Raw genomic sequence first — 25,266 nt, 5'->3', positions numbered from 1 at the left:
AAGAGTTCTTTAGGGCTTCCCTGGTGGCGCAGTGGTTGACAGTCCGCCTGCTGATGCAGGCGACGTGGGTTTGTGCCCCGGTCCAGGAGGATCCCACATGCCGCGGAGCGGCTGGGCCCGTGAGCCGTGGCCGCTGGGCCTGTGCGTCTGGAGCCTGTGCTCCGCAACGTGACAGTGAGAGGCCCACGTACTGCAAAGAGTTCTTTATATGTTCTGAATACATAACGTGTCCTTTGTTGATATGTGATTTGCAAATATCCCAGTCTCTGTAACTTGTCTTTTCATTTTCGTAGTAGTGTTTTTCATAGCACAAAAGTTTGTACTTTTTATGAAAAAAAAGTACAGTTTTATCATTTTTTTCTTTTGTGGGTTGTGCCTTTGGTATAATGTCTAAGAATTCTGCCTAACCCCAGGTCATGAAGGTTTTCTCCTATATTTTCTTCTAAAAGTTTTATAGTTGTATGTTTTACATTTAGATCTATGATCCATTTTGAGTTAATAGGTGTGAAATTTAGGTCAAGGTTCTTTTTTTTTTTTGGCATATGGATGTCCAGGTGTGATGTGCATTGAGTTGTTCATACTATTACCTAATTATCCTTCTCATGTTTGTGGTGATATCCCCTCTTTCATTCCTAATAATTGGTAATCGTATTGTTTCTGTTTTATCGTCTGGTCAGAGGTTCGTCAATTTTATTGGTCTTTTCAAAGAACCAGGTTTTGGTTTCATTGACTTGATATATTTTTTTGTTTTTAATTTAATTGATTTCTGGATTTTTAAAAATTATTATTATTTGCTTTTTTTTAGTTCTTTTAGGTTTATTTTGCTATTTTTCTAGTATTGGTTTTTTTGTTTTTTTTTTTTTTAGCTGCACCACACAGCTCACGGGATCTTAGTTCCCCGACCAGGGTTGACCACGGATGACCTGGATTGAACCCGTACCCTCAGCAGTGAAAGCTTGGAGTCCTAACCACCGGACTGCCAGGGAATTCCCTCTAGTTTCTTTTTTTTTTTGCGGTACGCGGGCCTCTCACTGTCGTGGCCTCTCCCGCTGCGGAGCACAGGCTCCGGACTGACGCGCAGGCTCAGCGGCCATGGCTCACGGGCCCAGCCGCTCCACGGCATGTGGGATCTTCCCGGACCGGGGCACGAACCCGAGTCCCCTACATCGGCAGGCAGACTCTCAACCGCTGCGCCACCAGGGAAGCCCCTCCCTCTAGTTTATTAAAGTAGAACCTTATATTGTCAGATTGTTGACATGTTTCTTCTGTTCTTATACAAGCATTTAATGCTGTATGTTTCACACTAAGCACTGCTTTAGTGTATAACTCAGATTTTGATGTGTTTTTATGTTTTTGTTCACTGTATTTACGAATTTCCCTTGATATTTCCTCTTTTACCCATGGATTATTTCGGAATGTATTGTTTAATTTCCAAGTACACAGAGAGTTTTACAGTTAGCTTTCTGTTACTGATTTCTAGTTTAATTCCCTTATAGTCAGAGACCATATTTTGTATAATTTCCATACGTTTAAATTTATTAATGTTTTTTTTTGGCTGCGTGGCTTGCGGAATCTCAGTTCCCCGACCAGAGATTGAACCCTGGCCACGGCAGTGAAAGCACCGACTCTTAACCACTGGACCGCCTGGGAATTCCCTTTTTTTTTTAATGGCCCAAGACATGGTCTATCTTGGTGAATGTTCTGTAATTGAGAAGAATGTATATTCTGTTGTTGTTGGTTGGGGTGTTCTATAGATATTGGTTAGATCCAGTTAGTTGACAGTGGCATTCATGTCTTTTACACCTTTGCTGATACTCTGTCTATAGTTCTATTCTTAGAAAGCATGTTGAAGTCTCTAACTATAATTGAGTGGTGGTTTATTTTTCCTTTCATATCCGTCAATTTTTGCCTCATGTATGTTTTAGCACTACTGTCGAATACGTTTGCAATTAGGATTGTTCTATTTTCTTGGCGAATTCACCCTTTATCAAGCAGTGGGAGGATAGGGAGTGACTTACGCCACGCTCTTAGGATCAGCTCCTCTGGTCAGAAGAGCAGAGTCTCCCTTTCCCTGTTTCTAGGTGCCTGCCTGGCTGTTACTGCCATTGCTTTTCTGCCACAGCCAGCACCGTTGCAGTATTGCCTAGGGGCACGGGTGGAGTGAAGGACAAAACTAAACAAAAGAGAGCCTTTTCCTCCATTGTCCTTTATATTTCTTTCCCTGCTCCTTGGACCAGAAAGAGAGGGTTTTTCTTAGAGTTCCTTCTCTGTACCCAGCGAGCACTTCAGGGTTTTGGGCTGCCCTTGGGTACAGGCTGGGCAATACTGGAGGAAAATGATAGCTTTTAGTCTGCTTGCTGTCATTTATTTTTCAGAGTCCTCAGGTAGCTGTGGCATGCATTTTGTCGAGGATTTTAGTTGCATTCAGAGGAGAGAGAGGCAGGAGTCTCCATGGAGTGTTGTTTATACCCATCTTCACTGGAACTAGAACTTTTTGTTTAGTTTTGATCTTAGAATATATTCTGAAATATACTAAATATAAACTAAATTCTGTACTATGTAAATAAACTTTTGTTTTTCATTCATACCTATGTGGACAAAAAAAAAATATTGCCTGCCATTTCAGTAAACAAAGAGCGTTTCCAGCCATCAAGCCATCAGCCACTGTTGCCCCTGCAGCCCCCCAGTGGTGCACCCTGAAGGGAATTCAGGATGGAGAAAAACAGGATACCAGCCCTCAGTAGTTAAGATGCATATCAAAGGAATGATTTAAGTAAACCTAGACTCTTGCATTTTCCCATACATAGAAAAGCACTAAAATCATTAACTTAAGATGTCTGTTTTTTGTGATTAACATCTTTTTTTTTTTTCTTTTTACGGTACGCCGGCCTCTCACTGTTGTGGCCTCTCGGGTTCCGGAGCACTCTGGACACACAGGTTCAGCAGCCATGGCTCACGGGCCCAGCCGCTACGCGGCATGTGGGATCTTCCCAGACCAGGGCACGAACCCGTGTCCCCTGCATCGGCAGGCGGACTCTCAACCACTGTGCCACCAGGGAAGCCCCTGTTGAGGCTTTTTGACTTTTGAAAAGCTTTTGGTTATGAACAATTTCTAATACACATGAAAATAGAGAATAATATAATGTACCATCATGTATTTATCATATACCTTCATCAGTGATCAATATTTTGCCCATTTTGTTGCATATTTTTCTCTCCTATTTTCCTTCCTCAATATTTTTTCCCCCGGGAGTATTTTCTTTTTTTAATATTTATTTATTTATTGCTGCGTTGAGTCTTAGTTGCAGCACTTGGGATCTTCATCGCGGCACGCAGGATCCTTCTTTGCGTGCGGGCTCTTTGTTGCGGTGCTTGGGCTTCTCTCTAGTTGTGGCACACGGGCTTAGATCCTCGACCAGGGATCAAACGTGTGTCCCCTGCATTGGAAGGCGGATTCTTAAACCCTGGACCACCAGGGAAGTTCCTCCCCCGGGAGTAGTTTAAAACAAATCCTAGCAATCATATTATTTCATGTATATATAATGTTTATTTATTTATTAAAAAAAATTTTTTTTTGGCCGCACCGCACGGCATGTGGGATCTTATGTCCCCCTGCATTGGAAGTGCTGAGTCTTAACCACTGGACTACTGGGGAAGTCCAATATAATGTTTATTTTTGAAGTATTGGGAAGAACTCTTGGAGTTTTAATACCATGTTCAGGTGCTAGCTCTGTCAGCTACCGCCTTTGTGACGTTAAGCAAGTTGAATAGTTGCTCTAAGACCAAGTTTCATCAAAGGAAAAGTGGGGATAATGATTTTCTGCCCTTACTTCAAAATGATCTAAGGAACAAATGAGATGATGAAGATAATAAATGTAGAAGTGCTTTGTAAACTACAAACGCTAGACCCTTGAATAGTTCTTTTAAAAATTAACAAAACAGGGGCTTCCCTGGTGGCGCAGTGGTTAAGAATCTGCCTGCCAGTGTAAGGGACACGGGTTCGAGCCCTGGTCCAGGAAGATCCCACATGCCGCGGAGCAACTAAGCTCGTGCGCCACAACTACTGAGCTCTGCACTCTAGAGCCCACGAGCCACAACTACTGTAGCCCACGTGTCTAGAGCCCATGCTCTGCAACAAGAGAAGCCACCGCAATGAGAAGCCCGCACACCGCAACAAAGAGTGGCCCCTGCTCACCCCAACTAGAGAAAGCCTGCAGGCAGCAACGAAGACCCAACACAGCCAAAAGTAAATAAATAAAATAAATTTATTTTAAAAAAAAGTAACAAAACAGCCTTATACAGGTAGTTTTGCATAGTTTAGGACACACGATCTTAAGAGGGCCAATATACCAGAGCATATCAGTACCTAGGGAACTTTTCTAAATTCCTAATGTACTATCCCTACCTTGAGGATTGATACCATAGTGAACTGATTGGAGTGGGACATCCTCCTGGTACATTAGATTAGAACAACATTGAAAATCATTGGTTTAGGGTTCCACAGCTAGTATGTACTGAAGGTGATTGTAATGATGATCTAATTCTATCATTTTTCTTAACTTTGAGGTATAATATGTATAAAATAAAATGCAACTGTTTTAAGTATGCAGTTTGGTGAATTTCAAGAAGTGCATATATCCATTTCTATCACCCCAGAAAGTTTCCTTGCATCCCAGTCCAGTCCCTGTCTTTATCCTCTCAGGTAATCATTGATCTCTTTGCCATCACTGTAGGTGAGACTTGTCTTTCTTAGAGTTTCATATAAGTGAAATCATACAACATGTACTTTCTTGTTTCTTTGGCTCAGCAGAATGTTTTTGAGACTCTTGTATGTTGTGTATTGGTTCTGTTTTATTCTGAGAAGTATTCTTTTATAGGGGTATACTGATTATGATTCACCTGTTTATGGACATTTGGGTTGTTTCCAGTTTGTGGCAATTATAAATGAAGCTTCTTTGAACATTTGTGTACATGTCTTGGTGAGAATATATATTTTCATTTCTCTTGGGTAAATACGGAGTGGATTTGCTGAATCATATGCCAAGTGTATATTTAACGTTATATGAAGTTGCCAAACTGTTTTCCAAAGTATTTGAACCATTTTACATTCCCATGAGCAGTCTGTGAAAGTTCATTTGTTCTGTATTTTTGCCTACAATTTTAGCCATTCTAATGGTGTGGAGTGATATCTCTTTATAGTTTAATTTGCATTTCCCTGCTGACTGATGATGTTAGCATCTTTTCATGTGCTTACAGCCATTCAGATACCTTCTTTTGAGAAGTGTCTATTCAAATCTTTTCCCCATTTTTAAGTAAGATTGTTTTATTTTTGAGTTGTAGAACTATATATTCTAAATACAAGTCCTTTGTAGGATAGGAATTGTATTATTTCTGTTTCTGTGGCTTGCCTTATTTTTATAATGACATCTTTTGAAGGGTAAAAGTTAAAATTTTTTATAAAATGCGAGTTATTAATTATTTCTTTTGTATTTTTTTGCTTGTGTATGAAATGATTGCTTAAACTTACATTTCCAAAGATTTCCTTCTGTGTCCCATTTTGAGTTAATTTTTGTATATTGTGTGAGGTTAGGGTCCAGGGTTAATTTTTTTCTTCTCATGTAGATATCCAGTTGTGCCAGCACCATTTGTTGAAAGACTATCCTTCCTCCTATTGAATAACCTTGGCCCCTTTGTTGAAAATCAGTTGAACATATTTGTGTAGGTCTATTCCTAAACTTACTGTTTTGCTCCATTATTCTCTGTCTGTCCTTAAATTAAGTTCCACAGTGTCTGGATTACTGTAGCTTTGTAGTATTTCTTGAAATTAGGTAGTGCAAATTCTCCACCTGTGGGGTTTTTTTTTTCGTAATTGTTTTGTCTATTATAGGTCCTCTGTTATTATTATTACTTTTAAAAATATTCATGAGAATATGACACCAGTAGTCTTTTGGACAAAAATTTGTCACCTGCCATTTCAGTAAACAAAGGATGTTGTAGCTGTGAAACCATCAGCCACTGCAGCTGTCCCGCATGGTGCACCTTGAGGGGAATTCGGGATGGAGAAAAACAGGATACGGGCCCTAGATAGTTAAGATGCATATCAAAGGAATGATTTCAGTCAGCCGAGACTCTTGCATCTTCCCATACATAGAAAAGCACTAAAATCATTACCTTGAGACGTCTGTTTTTGTGATTAGCAGTCATCTTTTGACGTTCAACTACATGTTTTTTTTCCATAGCAAAACCTCCTATATATCCTGGCTTCTCCCTTACTTCTTTGGAAGAGGTATCTGAGATGCTGTATCCTGGGCATCAGTAATGCCCTGAATAAAACATAGTTCTCAGCTCTTAGGTTGTGCGTTTTTTTCAGTTGACAGTTTTGTATGCTGAGATCAGTTTATTATTTTTTTCCTCATCACATTTTCAAAGAGTACCTAGGATACTGAGATGATTATGCTTCTTGGAAAGGTGTTTAAATCTGATATTTGGTCTTTTCTCCTAAACTTTCATTTTGTTGAATTGAGCTTTAATTATGATCATATTCAGTATTTCTCTGATACTTTGTTGAGCTTTGTTGAGTTTAACAACAGTTGAGCAGAAAATATCTGTCTTCTTAAAGGTTAGGCATAGGCCTTTCCTTAATTTAAGGATTGCCTAAAGATTTGGGTTGAGTTAGTTCCTAAGATAGTTTGATATTAGTGATAGGCTTTACGTCATTGGTGTATTTTATGTCTTATTTTGCTTTAGTTAATACTTAACATTTTTATTTGTGTTCTTTCCAGAGGTTTAATGAATTGAGGGGTTTGTATGTAATAGCTTTGCTGGAACTTTGTATTACTGGACTCAGCAAGTCTTAAATTCTTAAAAATCAGAAATGTGTGTGGGAAGTTGTGTGAATGGTTTTGGTAGTAAAAAATGTGAACGTCTTTATTTAATGTCTTTCCATATCCAGAGGATGCCAGCCCCCATCAGATTGCGGGAGCTGATCCGGACCATCCGGACAGCCCGAACCCAAGCCGAAGAACGAGAAATGATCCAGAAAGAATGTGCTGCAATTCGGTCATCTTTTAGAGAAGAAGACAATACATACCGGTGTCGGAATGTGGCAAAATTACTATATATGCACATGCTGGGCTACCCTGCTCACTTTGGACAGGTAGGCTGGGCTGAGACCACATCTAGCAAGGGTACTCTTATTTTAATGTCAATAGGTCAGGGATTGTTAGTCTTTCCTGTTGGGGAGGACAGGCTATTTTTGATGTCCTTGTAGTCTGATTATTGTGGACTGAGGGTAGAATTGAGAGAGAAAGCTGCAGACCTGGGAAGGCATGATACTGCCATCAATTCCTTTCCATTGGGAATCTCTCATTATGTGGATTAGGGTATGTTTTAATGGTGGCAGTGAGTTTAAAGATTGACCGGGATTAACCAGTAGATTGTGATTGTTCTGACAGAGGGCCTGGACTATAATGAGTATACATTTAAGAAAAGTTTGCTAAATGTTTTCTTATTTCCTCAGTGCAGTGATATTATGAGGAACACTCCGACAGATGTTTTTAAGTAAAAGAAATTAGGTGGTTGCCAAGTAATAGGATTTAAGGATTTTGTCTTAATTACCTCATTTATTGATAGCTATAACCACTGTACAGGTCTGCCCCTTGATTTGCTCCCACATACAAACACATACAGCCAGTCTGGGCATGATATTCTTGGTGATAAGTGCTTTCTTCTTTCCACGTTTGTATGTGGTAAGGGAGATTGAGTCACAGAGAAGGGTATAGTGGGTTGTTTTTTAATTCTTATGAATGTTATTAAATTTTATTTCACTTAAGAATTTAATTATATGCTAAGTAGTCTTTTTATGGAAAAGACTGCAAAATTAAAAGAAGCAATGTGCAATATTGGTACAAGTAGAAAAAAATACTACCCATATTTGCATTATTCAAAGATAATGTTGTTAATGTTTTGATATATTTATCAGGAAAGATGGTCATCAGTTTATCTTCTGTTCAGCTCATTAACTTCAGTGGAAGGAAATTCCCTCACCCTTAGGTTAAAACAAAAAAGTAATGGGATTGGGCTTCCCTGGTGGCGCAGTGGTTGAGAGTCCGCCTGCCGATGCAGGGGACACGGATTCGTGCCCCGGTCTGGGAGAACCCCACATGCCGCGGAGCGGCTGGGCCCGTGAGCCATGGCCGCTGAGCCTGTGTGTCCGGAGCAAAAGTAATGGGATTGAATCTTACCAGGCTGACCTGGGTTACTTTTATGCTCATTTTGGGGCAGGAAATGAGATCAGCCTCTCTAGAAATACATGGTTGAGAGTGGGAGAGCATTAATTCCCCAAAGGAAAATTGAGGCGTTAATATCAGAGGAAAGGACCAGATACTAGGCAGTCAAAAACAACAGCTGTCTTCTATAAATAAATGTCATATGCTTTTACTATATCAGAAATGGATCTAGGTGTGGTTATGCATGTAGTATGTGACATAATTAGTATAAAGCAAGTAGATATTCATATATTCTTTTTGGTTGATTTTAAGTAGACTCATTAAGTTAGATAGTCAAGTGAAGGGAAGACTCCTGATCCTTCCACTCAGAGTGTACTGCTGTTAACATCATGGAAACAGTAGATTTATATACTCCAAAGGGTGTACTTTATTTATTTATTTATTTACTTATTTTTGTGGTACGTGGGCCTCTCACTGTTGTGGCCTCTCCCGTTGCAGAGCACAGGCTCCTGACGCGCAGGCTCAGCGGCCATGGCTTACGAGCCCAGCCGCTCCGCGGCATGTGGGATCTTCCCAGACCGGGGCACGAACCTGTATCCCCTGCGTCGGCAGGCAGACGCTCAACCACTGCGCCACCAGGGAAACCCCAAAGGGTGTACTTTAAAGACAAACTCTTGAATTTAAAATCATAGGATAGACTTTGGTGATATTTCATTTTGTAAAGGAGCTTTCTCTATATATCTCTAAGATTTATTTTTATAACATGTTTAAATAAAACTGCTTTTCAGGTCTGTCTAGGTGTTTTGGAACTTAATTAGATAAAACATTTAAGTCTTAGGCGGAGAGTGTTCACACTCAAGGAAAGTTTTGATACAAAAAAATAAAGATTTTTCTGAGTGGGAATAGGAATCATAATTTTAAGGCCCTCATTCTGTTTGGATAAGGGAATAAGGGAATTCAAACATTCCCTCTGAATAAGTCACGGGCCTATCCGTGTCAGTAATTTGGTACCCTACCCATTGGAATTGCCTTTATAATGTACCCATAAAAAGATTCCTATCAAGATTCTCTCTCCTGCATGTATGAATCACAGTGTCATTTTCATTTAATTATGTGTAAAAACAGCCAGCCTTTAATTGCATTTTATTTGTTAGATGTGCACTGTTCATTATGATAGCCACTAGTTGTATAGCCACTGGTCTTTGGAAATGTGGCTAGTTCCACTGAGGTGAATATTAAAGGAAAATAAATTTTGGGTGGGTACTTGATGCAGTTATTGGAAAACTTTTAAATATGTTTTAAAACTTGGGTATGTGAATCTATTTATCAGTTGTGAGTTTTATGAAATCTAAATACAGTTCACATATTTCTGATGGATATGTAGTGTACAAATTAAGATGTGCTGTAAGTGTAAAATACATACTGTATTTAGAAGCCTTAGTACAAAGGAAAGATGTAAAATAGCTAACAATTTATATGCTGATTATATGTTGAAATGATATTTTAGATATATTGGGCTGAATAAAATATATTATTAAAGCTAATTTCACCTGTTTCTTTTTCACTGCAGTATCTAACATGATACTGTACAACAGAAATTAAATATGAGCCAGATGTATAATTTAAAAATTTCTAATAACCATATTTTAAGAGTCTTATTTAAATTTTACAATAAAACCCATGAGGTAGATAGTATCCTCATAGTACAGATGAGGAAACTGAAATTTAGAGTTTAAGTGACTTGTTTAAACTGAAATTTAGAGTTTAGTGTTTAGAAATTTAGAGTTTAGACTTAAGTGACTCAACCTTGTATAACTCTAAAACCTATTCATTCTTTGTGTTTAGTTTAAATCTATAAATAGCTGTTTGTATTAAGTTAATTATTTTAGCCCTGCCTGGCAGTAAAAAGGATTTGAGATGGCCTATGTTACCAGCATCTATTTAAAAGGGAAAAAGAATAGTAGAAGGTAAGAGTTAGGAGAAGGAAGAATTCAGAACACAAGGCCTGTGTAGTTGCTGTTAGGGAGGCAGCTCAGGCAAGAAAAAAAAGATTCAGTTATGTGGTTGTTATTACTAGAATTTAAGAGCGCAGCTGCGGGAACCAGACTGCCTCGATGTGAATTGGCTTTGTTACTTTGCTCTCTGTGTGGTTTTGAGCAAGAACCTATTAACCTTTCTTGTTTCCTCATATGTAAAACGGGGATATTCGTGATACTACTTTATAGGGTTATTCTAAAGGTTAATTAAATTAATAAATGTTAAACATTTTATGTTTTGTTCTTAAAAAACTGTCAGACATTACCAATTTTACCATTTCCTAAGGGACAGCAAACAAAATTTAGGAAAAGCACTGAATTCTAAAAGGGATGTTCTTTCGTGGGTCTTTTATTTAGGGCTCTTTTAGTAATGTAAGAGACAATATCCTCAACATTTTTACAACAAAAGCAATGATAGATTTCCTGTAGGGTGTGTAACCTTTCACGAGTCTGGCTTAAACACAACCCAGAAATAAAGTTGAATATCTGAAGAAGTGGGTAGATTGCAGGAGTAGAAAATGGTGACTCAGGGCCCAAATTCTTCACACATGTATTTTGTTTGTCCTGCACAGTACTTAAAATTGTTTTGAGTTTGCTGCCTATGTATAAAAATCAAAGAACTTCTCATGGAAATCTGGATTTCTAGTTTCTCTGAGAAAGTCAGAGGATTTGGCAACACTGGATCCACATTTTCACATGGTAGTAGTAGGCTAGGGACCTTTTCCAGGCTGGGCATGCATTCTGTTTCTCCCCAGTTCCATCCTGGCCTGCTGTACCCAATTACCTGTCTGCAATAGTCTTCCTCTCCATCAATATAGTATAGTATAGCATTTCACTTCCTTAGGTTCTCTTATAAAGTTTTACAGTATTCTCCATAAGGTCTTACACATCTTTGGTGAAACCTACTGCTAGGTTCCTTGGAGCTCTTGTTCCTATTGGAAATAGCATTCTTTAAATTTTTTAATAATTATGTTGTAGGTATATAGAAATACAATTGATTTTTGTCTATCTGCCTAGCAACATTACTTAGTTCTAAGAGTCCCTGTGGACTCTATTGTTTCCATATGGTCAACAATACTGTCTGCAAATGATGGCAGTTCCCTTCCTTTTCCATCCTTAAACATTTTCTTATTTCCTTATTATACTGTACATGTAGAACAATATTGAAAAGAAGAGGTGATAGTAGGCATCCTTGCCTTGAGCACACTTAAGCTCAGATTGTGGTCTCCAAATACCCTTTTATTCTAAAAGGGTCAGGCCCTTAGAAAGATGGCTGATCCCAAATCTGGGGCAGGAAATGTACAAAATAAGCTTGGACTGTTGTACTGCACCAGAAGTCAAGAAAAACTACAGAGGTCATTTTAAAAGGATATGGTAGCCACAAGAGGAGGCTGTCATGCCTCAAAATGAGAAAGTTTGAGCTTTTAAGAAAAGTAATAATTGTAGTTTAAACATACCAAGTAAGTTTATATCAGTGAGTTCATAATAATTAAAAAATTTTTTGAAAACTTCATTGGTCATCTTTGGAGGATACTAGGGAACTGACTCATTATTTTGAAAACTGATAAATGAAAGAAACAAACATTTATCCTGCCTTTCCTTACCAGTAGTTCCTTGTAAAGGAATTATTGCTAAGTTCCTTCTGAAGGAACTATTGGTGATCCAATGGTATACATAGAGAAATTGCTCCTTAGAGGAATAATCCAGCTAATGAAGAAGGAATGGAAGAATTAGGATATTACCATTTTGCAATTCCTGATGATCGTCGGTGCTGCTCATGTCACAGGAGAGACAACCACCAGAAATAATTATATGCTTCCTGATGAAAGTTCATACCACCACCTGTGAATTATATTTGCTAAATCAAAACAAAAGAAAAACTGATAAACCTGAATCTGATCAAGCCTCCTTGTCTGTTTAAAAAGAGACGTTTTATAAGTGTTCATTGTAGTTTTGTTTCTGTTAGGAAAGCATTGGGAACAATCTGTATCTCCACAAAAAGAATAGGTAAGTTGGGCTTCCCTGGTGGCGCAGTGGTTAAGAATCTGCCTGCCAATGCAGGGGACATGGGTTTGAGCACTGCTCCGGGAAGATCCCACATGCCACGGAGCAGCTAAGCCTGTGTGCCACAACTGCTGAGCCTGCGCTCTAGAGCCCGTGAGCCACAACTACTGAGCCCGTGTGACACAACTACTGAAGCCCACGTGCCTAGAGTCTGTGCTCCGCAACAGGAGAAGCCACGGCAATGAGAAGCCCGCGCACCGCAATGAAGAGTAGCCCCCGCTTGCCACAACTAGAGAAAGCCCACGTGTAGCAACGAAGACCCAACACAGCCAAAAATAAAATAAATAAAATAAATAAATTTATTTTAAAAAATGAATAGGTAAGTTGTATATTCATACATGGGATACTCTGTAGCAATGAATATGACTGAATTAGAGCTTCTTGTCTGGATGTGAGTAGTGCTCAAAAGATGTTGAGTGAAAAGAGCAGGAATACAATATGATACTTTGTGTAAAGTTTAAAACATTCAGAAACAGTTGTCTCTACATGTATAGCTAAGGACATGACATGACAATGATCAACAGCAGTTTTGAGTTTTGGTCAGTCCTGGGATAGAGAGAGGGATATTCAGAGGGATTCAGTTGAATTTGTAATATTAAATTTATTAAAATAAATAGGGTAAAATGTTAAGATTTGATAAAGCTCGTTGGTGGGTCAAATTTTTGAGTAAAATATTTCATGATAAATTTTCTCAAGAGAAAAAAAAATGGGATACAATAGGAATGTTAATGCCAGAAGAATGAAAAAACAGGCTCTGGTCCATATAGATTTTATGTTGCCAAGCTACACAGTGGTAAAGCAGTTATAATCTTGTTCTTCAAAAATTGTGTGTGTGTGAGTGAGTGAGTGTGTGTGTATGTGTGTATGTGTATAAACTGGAAAGTTATTTCTGAGCATTAAAATGAAATACAGGTAACTAAGACCTAACCAATCAGTTGCAGATCCGTTAATGTTTACAATATTTTAATTGCATCTTTTCATCAAGATGATTGTTCACATCATAAAGCTCAATGTTAAATTAAAAGCAAATGTATATGTGCATTTGACCTTTTGGGAAATTGTTCTAAAAGCTAACAAAATGAGTGCAGCTTTTTCTAAAGGGCAACCAGATTAAATGCTGATAAAAGGCAATATATTTGTACTTGCTTCAGAAAAATGTAACAAGGCCAGAAACTTGGTAAAGTTCTCCTATTAAAAATTGCTTTGAGGGACTTCCCTGGTGGCGCAGTGGTTGAGAGTCCGCCTGCCGATGCAGGGTACACAAGTTCGTGCCCCGGTCCGGGAAGATCCCACATGCCGCGGAGCGGCTGGGCCCGTGAGCCATGTCCACTGGGCCTGCGCGTCCGGAGCCTGTGCTCTGCAACGGGAGAGGCCACAACAGTGAGAGGCCCGCGTACCACAAAAAATAAAAAAAATAAAAAAAAAAATTGCTTTGAAATTCAAGGAAAATTGGAGCATTGAGTCATCTAGAAAAAGTATGTAAAAATTAAGTTGTTAGGCTTTCTCTCAAATCTACTCCATCAGAATATCCTGGGGGTGACACACACACACACACACACACACATATATATATATATATATATAAAAAAAAAAAAATCTTAGAACCCTCCCAGGTGATTTTGATTAGTGATTTTTAAGGCACTGTATTTGTTCTAAAGGAGGCTGATAACTTCAGTCCCTTAAGGCTTGTTGCTTATGGCCCTCTGGAATGCTTCAGCTGAGAAAATATTCTGAGAAAAGTTCAAGGATCAGCTGGAGAGAATTAGGGACTATTTGCCTTGGAAGACATGGAGTGTAGGACAGCTGTTAGGGCGCTGTCTTCCATGATGTGGCTCAGTTACCTAAGTGATAAGGAAACTAGGCCCAGATTGTTGAAATAACTCACTTAGGTCTCTTAGCTAGAACCAGGATAAGAGAGGCAAAGCTCCCAACTGGTTTCTTTCTGTTCCACTAAGTGTTATATAAAGAGATAGAAACCTTTCTCAGATGTTTTCTTAGTTTCTAACCTGAATTGGGTGGCCTTCCTACTTTGTTTTCACAGTAGCTTGTGCATGACTGTCACGGTATATATCTATCATATTTTATGATAAATATTCAAATGCTGGTTTTCTTTTATGTGTCCTTCTGTGTGTTAGTGAGAATGACTAGCACATTGGTTTGGACACAGCAGGAGCTTTCTAAATTAAAGGAAAACCACAGTGTCTCAAAACACTTGGAAAATAAATATAAAAAAATCAGTGAGTAGCAAAGAGTTACCACAGTCAACCCTTTGGGATGTAGGTGGGGGGAGAGGGAGAAGGTTGCTGTGGATAAGCAAGTATCAATATATTAAGACCGGTTGTTAAGGAAGAAATTGATAGTAGGTGAAGAATACAAAATAACTGTCAGCAGAAAAGAGCACAGCCCTTGTGGGGAATAGAGATAAGAAGGGAGCATACTTCTTAACATGTTCCTACGGCATCGCAGGTATGATAGAATAGCACAGTAATTGCTCATTATGAATTTAAGTTATCTTTAAAAGGTAGTTTCCATTTACTGAGTTATATTTTCATATGATTTTCTTAAATTTTTCAAAGGCTTTTTCATGAAATGATTCCAAGACTCAAATGCTTTTTTGCTATTTTTTGGAATATATGTTTAACTTTGGAGGGGGAACAAATGATTTCAGTTGTTTTTTTCCTTTTTAATTATAATATTATTGTATTAACTTTTCTAACTACAAGTTAGATGTAAGTTCTCTTTATTCTGCAGTTTTTTCTCTCCCAGCCCAATATTATTTATCTTTGAAATAAATAATGACAGTTCATCGATGCAAAATTTAAAGGATACAAAAGGATATATGATGAAAACTCTGCTTTCTATCCTCTTCCAATCACTTAGTTTCCTTCCTTATAGGCAACTTGTGGTATTCATTTCTTGACTATACTTCTAGAGACATTTTATACATCTCCAGGCAATGGACATGTATATTCTCGCCTCTTCGAAAAATATATTGTAACATACTGTATGCACTGTCCACTTATTAATCTGTCTTGAAGATTAACCCATACCAATATATAAGCTTCCTTGTACTTATTTTTTCCAACTTTATTGACATGCTCATGGTAGTAAATACAGCATAATATTCTGTTATATGTGTGAATCTATTTAACTGATATCTTATTAATGGACATTTGTTTCCAATCTTACTGTTTAAAGTAATACTACAATGGAATAATATCCATTATTTTGCTCATGTGTGAATATAAATGCATTGTAAGTTCCTAAAAGTGGATTTGTTGAGTCAAAGGGTATGTGTGTTTGTAATTTAGATAGACCAAATCTTTCTTACTGCATCTTGTGCCAGTTTATACTGCCATTACTAATGTCCTTGCACTGTTATGACAGTTTTTTATCTTTGCTAATATAATAGGTTAAAAAGTGGTATCTCAATATGGTTTTGATTTGCATTTCTTTTTCTTTTTTAATAACTTCATTGAATCATATTTTGCATATCATATAACACACCCTTTTCAGGTGTACAGGTCAATGATGTTTTAGTTAATTTTCCTAGATGGGTTTGCATTTGTTTTATGAGGAGATTGAACTTCATTTTGTATGTTTGAATTATTTCTTAGTTTGAACTGTCTGTTCAAATTCTTTGACTTTTTATATTCGTTGTTGGTCTTTTTTTGGCGATACGCGGGCCTTTCACTATTGTGGCTTCTCCCGTTGCGGAGCACAGGCTCTGGACGCACAGGCTCAGCAGCCATGGCTCACGGGCCCAGCCGCTCTGCAGCATGTGGGATCTTCCCGGACCGGGGCACGAACCCGTGTCCCCTGCATCGGCAGGCGGACTCTCAACCACTGGGCCACCAGGGAAGCCCCATTGTTGGCCTTTTAAAAAATAAGTTTGTAGAATCCTGTTGTATAGGATTTCGTGTCTGTGAAATGAGTTGCACATATTTTTTCCAAGTTTGTCATTTATCTTTTGCTCGCAGAGTTTGGGGTAAAAGCAAAAGTTTTCTGTTACCTTGGTGGTGGACTGTTTATGGTGGATTTAAAGCCAGATTTGTGGGTTAGCAGTGTTTCAGGTGGCAGTTTCAAGTAGCTTTAAGTGAGGAGCAGTAGTACTAGATGGAAGTTGAGGTTGTTGTCTAAGGGGTAGATAATTTAATTGGTTACTATTTTTTTTCTGTTCTGTAACTCATGTAAGTGTTGAGTTGTGTTTTTAGTGATTGCTGCTCAAAAGTGGATGCCCTCTCCTCACATTTACTGACATCCCATTGTATTCTCCTCCAATCATTTTCTTTTTCAACATTTGAAAACCTTGATAACACTTTTAATGATGACACGTAGTACAGTCTGAGCTCTGTTTGCTGGCCACTGTAAGTGTGAAGTGTGATCAGAGTTAATCCTTCACTGGAGTATGTATTTCAGAGGCCATTTCCAGTATATAATCTTGTATTTTCCCTGCAAATTTGTCACCTTCAAAAAAAAAAAGCAGCTCATTCTTAGAGCAAAGTCACTGTACCAACAGGAAATATTAGAAAAGAATTAATTTAGTATTTGTCCCTTTAATTTTAGTTTCTCTTTTGGCTATTTAGTTATTAGGTAAGTTTTAACAGCTGTCACAAAAAGCAACAAATTGTACTCACCAGTCATCAATGACTTTTAGTGTGACTGTCTTAAAACTTGGCCTTTAAAAATATGAAGTAATATTAATGCCTGAGTGTCCTTCTCATTAGTTCACCTTAAGAAAAAAAATTTGGATAGTTTGTGTAATGCTTGCTGTTTGCCTGAAGCATGATTCAGTGAGGATGATAAACATTTCAGTGATACCTGATTCTTAGAACATTTTCTTCTACTGCTAAAATATTTATTTATAGAATGATTAAATGGGAAGATTTAAAAACCTTCAGTTTGAAAAAGAGAAAGATTTTTCTAATAACATTTTAACTTGTGATTTTCTCATTCACCTCAGCAGTAATTTTTCTGCTGACACTGTAAGAATGACTATAAACATCTTCTATTTCAGAAGTTGTTTTTGAAATTTAAATTGAATGTGTAGACGGAAGGGAAGGGTTGTTAGATAATCTTTGTTGATCTCAGAGGCATTTCAGTTTTCCTTGGGATCCTGGTTATTCTCCCTTTGAGGCTTCTTTGACTTGCTCATGATGGTGTAGTCATCCCACAACCTTTAGGTGTTATCATTGTAGGTACATTGAGAGAGCAGTTTTTAGATAGCTCGAAACAGGTTTATTTGTAAACTCTTTTACATTTCTCAGTTTGACTTTCATACTTACAGGCAGATTCGTATGGGAAGTAGTCTCATGTGATCTTACATTCCTGTCTACACCAGTCTGCGTCTGAGCCCCTTTCCTTGGAATACAGTGATTCTAAATGGGAGCATAGTTTGAAAAACCCCTCTTGAAGAGCCTAACTTGTGTATGCCCTTTGTAAACCACTGCCCGAGAGGGAATGTTTGGCCTCTTCCATGTTAGTCAAGATGGAATGATCAAGTATATCAGAGTGACTGTGATGTTCAAGAAAGGCTAAGTAGAGAGACAAACTGTTTAAATACAAGGACTCTTTTTTTTTTAATTGAAGTATTCTTGATTTACAATATTGTCTCAGGCGTATAGCAAAGTGATTGAGTTTTTTATATATATATATATTTTTTCAGATTATTTTCCATTATAAGTTATTACAAGATATTGAATATAGTTTCCTGTGCTATACAGTAAATCCTTGTTCCTTATCTATTATATGTGTAGTAGTTTGTATCTGTTAATTACTCCTAATTTATCCCTCTCCCTCTCTCTTTCCCCTTTGGTAACCATAAGTTTTCTATTTCCTGAGTCTGCTTCTGTTGATTCATTTGTATTATTTTTTAGATTCCACATATAAGTGATATCATATAACGTTCGTCTTTCTCTGACTTACTTCACTTAATATGATAATCTCTAGGTCCATCCATGTTGCTGCAAATGGTACTATTTCATTCTTTTTTATGACTAATATTCCATTATATGTATATATACATATATATTTTTATACACATACACACACCACATCTTAAACCAATCATGTGTTGATGGGCACTTGGCTTGTTTCCATGTCTTGGCTATTGTAAATAACTACACGGACTCTTAAGCTCTGAGGATTGTGTAAAGAAGAATTATGTAAAGAAGAGATCATATAAAACATTTTAGGTTAATTCCATTACTGGGTTTTCCTCTGGCTTGTGTGTGTTTGTTTACTTCTGTATTTGATTTCTAAAACCTCACCTCTCCATAGTACTTGGTTCGAGCCCTAAATGTAGCACTTTCCACATTATGTTAAAGTTAGTTATTGTCTATCTCTTCTTCAGTTGTACATTCCTGGTGTTTAGGACACTGTTTGGCACCTTGGTATGTTTCCAGTTAACTGAGTTTTTGATATTCACAATAGGAACCAGACATTAAATACACACATGAGCTTGGTGCTCGTTTAATATAACCTGGGAATTAAATTAGGAATTAGGTTTATTAAAACTTTATGACAACACTTTAGTAGTTTGTATGAATATGTAGATCTAAGGTAAACTTCACAGATTATTTGGATGGCAGATACCATAGGACCTTGACAAGATGATCTATTCCAGAACTTGATTATTATGATCAAGATATTGAATGATCTTAAACCTTTGCCTTTTATTTAGGTGGTTTGATGATACAGGTTATAACTATGTACTTTAGTTAACCATTGACTCTGGGTTAAAAACATTGCTTTCCTGATTATGGTAGCAATTTCTTAATTTTTTTCTTTTCCTTTTTTCTTTCGTTTTAAAAATTATTTATTTATTTTTTATTTGTAGTTGGAGTGCCTCAAGCTTATCGCCTCTCAAAAATTCACAGACAAACGCATTGGCTATTTAGGGGCAATGCTGCTGTTAGATGAAAGACAAGATGTCCATCTTCTCATGACCAACTGTATCAAGAAGTAAGTCTTAATTTCTTTCTTCCAATAACTACTTTGTACTTTTAGGTCTTTTTTATAATAAGACATAAAAAGCTTCTATTTATTGATTTTATATTTACTGTCTAGAATGTATTTGAGCTGCTTTTGGTTCTATAGCTTATATGTAAAGAGGCTAAGCAAAGGATTAAAGCTTCTGTAGGGGATAATTTAACTGAAGGTATTGCTGTACATCTTGAGTCATAGCAACTATTTAGCCATGAATAAGCATTTGGACTTTCATAGAATAGAAAGAGCATTGGTAAATCTGAGCTTTCTTATCATATATTTTTTTGAATACCATGAGTAATGAAACACTGTGTTTATTAAATAATTACCAGTGTATATTCTTAATAAATACCATTTAAAGGTAAAAAGAGAGGCCTTGTTTGTCAGCAGTCTAGTCCCAGATTTCAGTTGCTGGGAATTATATTTAGCCCTGTGAATTTTTGTGTATAAGTCCTTTTTTCTCTAATGGGTGCTTTACTGATTTACTAGTCCAGTTATGTGTTTAACTTACAAAGTTAATGCTTGCCATTCTGGAGAAATTAGAGGACCTGTGAGTCGGGAATTAACAGTTCTCAGTATCTCTTTTTTTTTTTAAATTTATTTATTGTTTATTTATTTATTTTTGGCTGTGTTGGGTGTTTGTTGCTGCGCGCGGGCTTGCTCTAGTTGCAGCGAGGGGGGGCTACTGTTCGTTGCGGTGGGCGGGCTTCTCATTGCAGTGGCTTCTCTTGTTGTGGAGCACGGGCTCTAGGCACGCGGGCTCAGTAGTTGTGGCTCGCAGGCTCTGTAGTTGTGGCTCGCGGGCTCTAGAGCACAGGCTCAGTAGTTGTGGCGCATGGGCTTAGTTGCTCCGCGGCATGTGGGCTCTTCCCTGACCAGGGCTCGAACCCATGTCCCCTGCACTGGCAGGCGGATTCTCAACGACTGTGCCACCAGGGAAGGCCCCTCAGTATCTCTCTTATAATAAATTTCTCTTAGAAAGTTATGGAAGTTTTAGGGTTTCCCTGGTGGCGCAGCGGCTAAGAGTCCGCCTGCCAGTGCAGGGAACATGGGTTCGAGCCCTGGTCCGGGAAGATCCCACATGCCGCGGAGCAACTAGGCCCGTGCACCACAACTACTGAGCTTGCACTCTAGAGCCCGCGAGCCACAACTACTGAAGCCCCCGTGACTAGAGCCCATGCTCTGCAACTAGAGAAGCCACCGCAATGAGAAGCCCACACACCATAATGAAGAGTAGCCCCTGTTCGCCGCCAACTAGAGGAAAAGCTCGTGCGCAGCAAAAAAGACCCAACGCAGCCAAAAATAAATAGAATAAATAAATTTAAGAAAAAAAAAAGAAAGTTATGGAAGTTCTGATGGCCATATTGATCAAAGGTACTTTTTGGTTTGTTTTGATTTGGTTTTGGTTTGTCTATTGGTTTAATCTCCTTTTTTAGATTTCTTTTTCATTTATAGTATTTCTGTATTTGACAGAAAGTAGAATCAGGGGGGTATAGGTGATCAATTTGAAGACACTGAACTCATGTATTTTGCTGTGGTAAAAATTATAATTTAAAATTTCCCAATGAATAATGAAAAATTTCAAAATGAGAATTATGATTGCTTGTAAATATAGAGTGTGTCATGTAAATACATTGACTCTGTGACTTAACTTGGGAGAATCTTGTTCTTTTTGCCCTTGAAATAAATATTTATAATGAAAATACTAAGTTGATTCATTTATTCAACAAATATTTATTGTATACCTGTTGTATGCCAGGAGGTGTTATGAGCTTTGGGGATGGAGAATGAAAAAAATGGACATGAATCCTTGGTGTCATGGAGGTTACATTTTAGATGTTTAATGTGACTTTACATATTTATTCTGGACAGGCCTCTGAAAGTTTCTTTAATTTTTGTTCTTGCCTGCTCTGTGCCCTTATTATTCAAGCCTTCAATCATATGTTGATAATTTGGCAGTTCTACCTAGCAGCAAGTTCATATTAGAGACTTAATACCAAACTCAAGTATAGGTTTGTAGCTTGATAAAAACTGAAGAATAGGCATACAGGCAAATAAGGAATCTTGGTGTTTAATTTTCATGAGACCCAGCTAAGCCCCAAGTGAATTTAGGAGAGAGCTAATAATAGTTGGGAATTGATCTGGCACTTAAGTTTAAGCTCAGTTAAAGGGCTTCGGATAATTCAGTTTTTTTTAAAAAATTTATTTTCTTTATTTTTTTGGCTGCGTCGTGTCTTAGTTGCGGCACGTGGGATCTTTCATTGTGGTGCGGGATCTTCGTTGTGGCATGTGGTCTTCTCTAGTTGTGGCCTATGGGTTTTCTCTCTCTTTCTGTCTCTAGTTGTGGTGCATGGGCTCCAGGGTGCCTGGGCTGTGTAGTTTGCGGCATGTGGGCTCTCTCATTGAGGCACGCAAGCTCAGCAGTTGTGGTGCATGGGCTTAGTTGCCCTGTGGCATGTGGTATCTTAGTCCCCCAACCAGGGATTGAACCCGCGTCCCCTGCATTAGAAGGCGGATTCTTTTTTTTTTTTTTGCGGTACGCGGGCCTCTCACTGTTGTCGCCTCTCCCCTAGCGGAGCACAGACTCCAGACGCGCAGGCTCAGTGGCCATGGCTCACGGGCCTAGCCACTCCGTGCGTGTGGGATCTTCCTGGACCGGGGCACGAACCCATGTCCCCTGCATCGGCAGGCGGACTCTCAACCACTGCGCCACCAGGGAAGCCCTGGAAGGCGGATTCTTTACCACTGGACCACGGGGAAGTCCCCTGTGTGTTTTTTTAATCTGTTAATGAATGGGTCTTTTTATTTGTGAGGTTTTTTGCATTTTGCTTATGGGGCATCATATGTACCAACAGTTTTTCTGTTTAATGATGAATGTTTACCTCATTGTTCATTGGCCTAGAAAAACTCTGACATTAATGATCTTGGAATTAAATCTTTAAAAATTAAATATAATACTTTAAGAGCTTGCATTATGCAAATATTCTTAATCATTGAAAAATGATTGAAGAGTCAACTAAGTACTCTTGGGAACTAGGACACTAAATGGTAAAGCCATAGTTAAGTTAAACTTTATCAGTAATTTTTACCTTAAATATTCAAATTGGTAGACAATAGCAAACCTGACTGATTGACACTTTACCTTCTGTTTCCTTTCCTTTCTTTGTTCTTCAGGGAAGCCTAAAACCATTTATTAGTTCATTTAAAATTACACCCCCCAAAATAAATAAAAATAAAATGACCAATAATGAACCCATTACAATGTTAACAGAAATAAATTTTTTTATGAAAAACTATTTTTCAGAACAAGAACAATTTCAGTGAGAAGAATGGCATTATTTTACAATTTTGTAAATCTCTTTAATATCTAACCTAATGGAAGCTAGAAGCTAGATGCTCATATTTGCTTCTGCATTCAGTTTCTTATGTTACGTTTTGATTAAGTATATGAAGAAGATCTAGCCTTTCACAGATAATGTAGTTTAAAAAAGAAAGAGGACTTTAATAACCTTTCAGATTAACTATGGATAATGTTCTATGATAGTATATCACAACTCCATAAGTGGTAGTTTCTTTAGGGTTAATTACAATGTGGAGTCTGAAACCATATCAGTGAAGTTTGGTTCTTTGTTATATTAAAACCCATTGGTCTGTCTTACACTTTGAATGAACTTTTTACTCTTGCATGCTTTTTAAACATCATGCTTAAGGCATTTGGAGAAAATTGGTTCACTGAGTTTTAAAGTATTGATAGACTGTCAGGTTCATAGTGGCAATAAAAATATTCCAAAATTCTAATTTTCACTTCAAAGCTTAGATTTTATCATTGGCAACAAATATTGTCACTTGTTGCTCTTGAAGTGATAAGGTTACTTGGCTCTTCTTCAAGAAAATGTTTGGCAAATAATCACATCTTAATAATTATAGTTGTCAGTTATTTTTCAAATAAGAATGATGTTCATTTTAAAAGTAGCTAGTTTGTAGTTTAGCTTGCAAGTGAAAGAAATACACAAGTGCTTTTCTCTGAGATTGCCACTTTACTCCAGTATGCATCAGAAGTACTTTATGCATACTTTCCATTTTGTCACGCAGAATGTTAAAAAATGTGCACTCAAGAGTCAAGGTATATGGGAGTTCCCTGGTGGCCTAGTGGTTAGGATTCTGGGCTTTCACTGCAGTGGCCCGGGTTCAATCCCTGATCAGGGAGCTGAGATCCTGCAAGCCGTGTGGCGTGGCTTAAAAAAAAAAAAAAAAAAAGAGTCAAGGTATAATAAAACTAATCATTTTTACTGCTTTGTCATGAGCAGTATTAAGTGAAACTCCCTCCCTCCCTCCCTTCTTTCACTCTAAGTGTGTGGCAGTGTATTCAGTGACTACTATTATTTGGTGCCTCTGCCCTGATTTGTGCTAACATTGCATAGTTTTTCCCACCATTGCCTTTGCACTGTCAGTGCGGGTGTCAGTAAAGCTGACAAATAATGAGTTAGTATTGTGAAAATAGTTTGTATCTCGTGGACCCCCTGAAACAGCCTTGGGGACTTCCAGAGATTCTTTAATCACAGTTTGAGAACCACTGAGCTAAACGATTTTAAAATGCTCTTAAAGCTGGTGGAAGTAGCATAACTCAATAATTCAGCTTCTGAATGGTAAGAGTTGGTTATAATACATAAATGAGTTTAGTGGTTCAAGCTTTTAATATTTCAGCTTTTCTGAAAGTATACTTCAGGCTGGTTTAGAAATAATTTTGTACAGTAATCAATGCCTGTTAGAAATAGAATTTTTTGTATCTGTATCACTAGATACTGAGCCTCACTGTAAACATCTAGCTTAGTTTATGATGGTTTAATTAGCTGTCTTTTTAGTTAGTAATTTTTTCTTCTTTTGAATAAATAGTGTAAAAATTAATGTAACATCAAGGTTAATACTATATCATAAGATCAGAGACCTTACGGTATAGTATTTAGAGTATACAGTGTTTAAGTATAGAGTATATAGTATAGAGTGTTTCTGTTGTGATGTTTAAGTCATCTTAAATGCTCTAGCAGTAGAGATTGTTTTCTGATTTTTTTTAAGGTTTTGGTTACTGTATTACGTTTTTTTGTAGTTAGTAATAGAGCATATTAAAATCTTTTAAATATACAGTTGTGCTTCATATTCTGTCATTGCTAGTTTTTACTTTCAGTGGTTTGCTGAGTTTCCTAAAGAGAGTTGTCTTTTAACATCCAACAGATAGCATGTTGTCCAGTTTATGTTGCTTTGGTATTTGGAAACATTGGGTTGCAAGCATGTAGGACAGAATGTCAGTCAGTTTCTTGTGTTGTAATTTGTAATAAAGTTAGAATAAACACTTTTTGCAAAAATAATCCTAATAAATATTTTCCATATTAGAGAAATCATGAATCGTTCAGAGCTACCTCGTTAGATTGTGAAGCTTCTTCATGGGGAGCACCAGGCAGGGCATGTTCATTTCTGCCACCTTCTTTCTTTTGCAGTGATCTTAATCATAGCACGCAATATGTACAGGGGCTAGCACTTTGTACCCTCGGCTGCATGGGCTCCTCAGAGATGTGCAGAGATCTTGCAGGAGAGGTAGAGAAACTCCTGAAAACCTCCAACTCTTACTTAAGAAAAAAGGTAACTTTCCATAAAACCGAATGTATGCGTTTGGATTAGGGAGTATTATGGAGATGAGAAGGCAGATTATTCATATTTGAAAGCTCAAATGATAATATAACTTATCTTTCCCTGTGCAGTAAATGTATTTTAAATGATTATATATGAATCAGTTGTTTATAAATCAAAATCTTTTTTTATACTAATTTTGGAGGTGATTTTTTTTTTTTTTTTTTTTTTTTTTTTTTTTTGTTTGGGGGCCTTTCACTTTTTTTGTCTTTTGCTTTTTCGTGTACATATTGCGTGCTATGATTAAGATCACTGCAAAAGAAAGAAGG

General features: G+C 37.6%; 1 protein-coding gene across 2 annotated transcripts in view; it reads left to right on the top strand.

The window, feature by feature from the left end:
* The window catches only part of AP1G1 (adaptor related protein complex 1 subunit gamma 1), an 80,124-nt gene that overhangs the window by 18,753 nt on the left and 36,105 nt on the right, over positions 1 to 25,266 (top strand). For both annotated transcript variants that reach the window (XM_029242555.1, XM_029242546.1), the window contains exons 2-4: positions 6,953 to 7,156; positions 19,167 to 19,291; positions 24,808 to 24,949. In XM_029242555.1, coding sequence (XP_029098388.1) covers positions 6,956 to 7,156; positions 19,167 to 19,291; positions 24,808 to 24,949 — 468 coding nt within the window. In that variant the 5' untranslated portion in view covers positions 6,953 to 6,955. The remainder of the gene's footprint in view (positions 1 to 6,952; positions 7,157 to 19,166; positions 19,292 to 24,807; positions 24,950 to 25,266) is intronic.

This window comes from Monodon monoceros, unplaced genomic scaffold (assembly GCF_005190385.1).
Source record: "Monodon monoceros isolate NGI ecotype Baffin Bay Population unplaced genomic scaffold, NGI_Narwhal_1 Super_Scaffold_10, whole genome shotgun sequence".
Classification (NCBI taxonomy): Eukaryota; Metazoa; Chordata; class Mammalia; order Artiodactyla; family Monodontidae; genus Monodon; species Monodon monoceros.
This window is presented reverse-complemented; position numbering and strand designations above follow the sequence as displayed.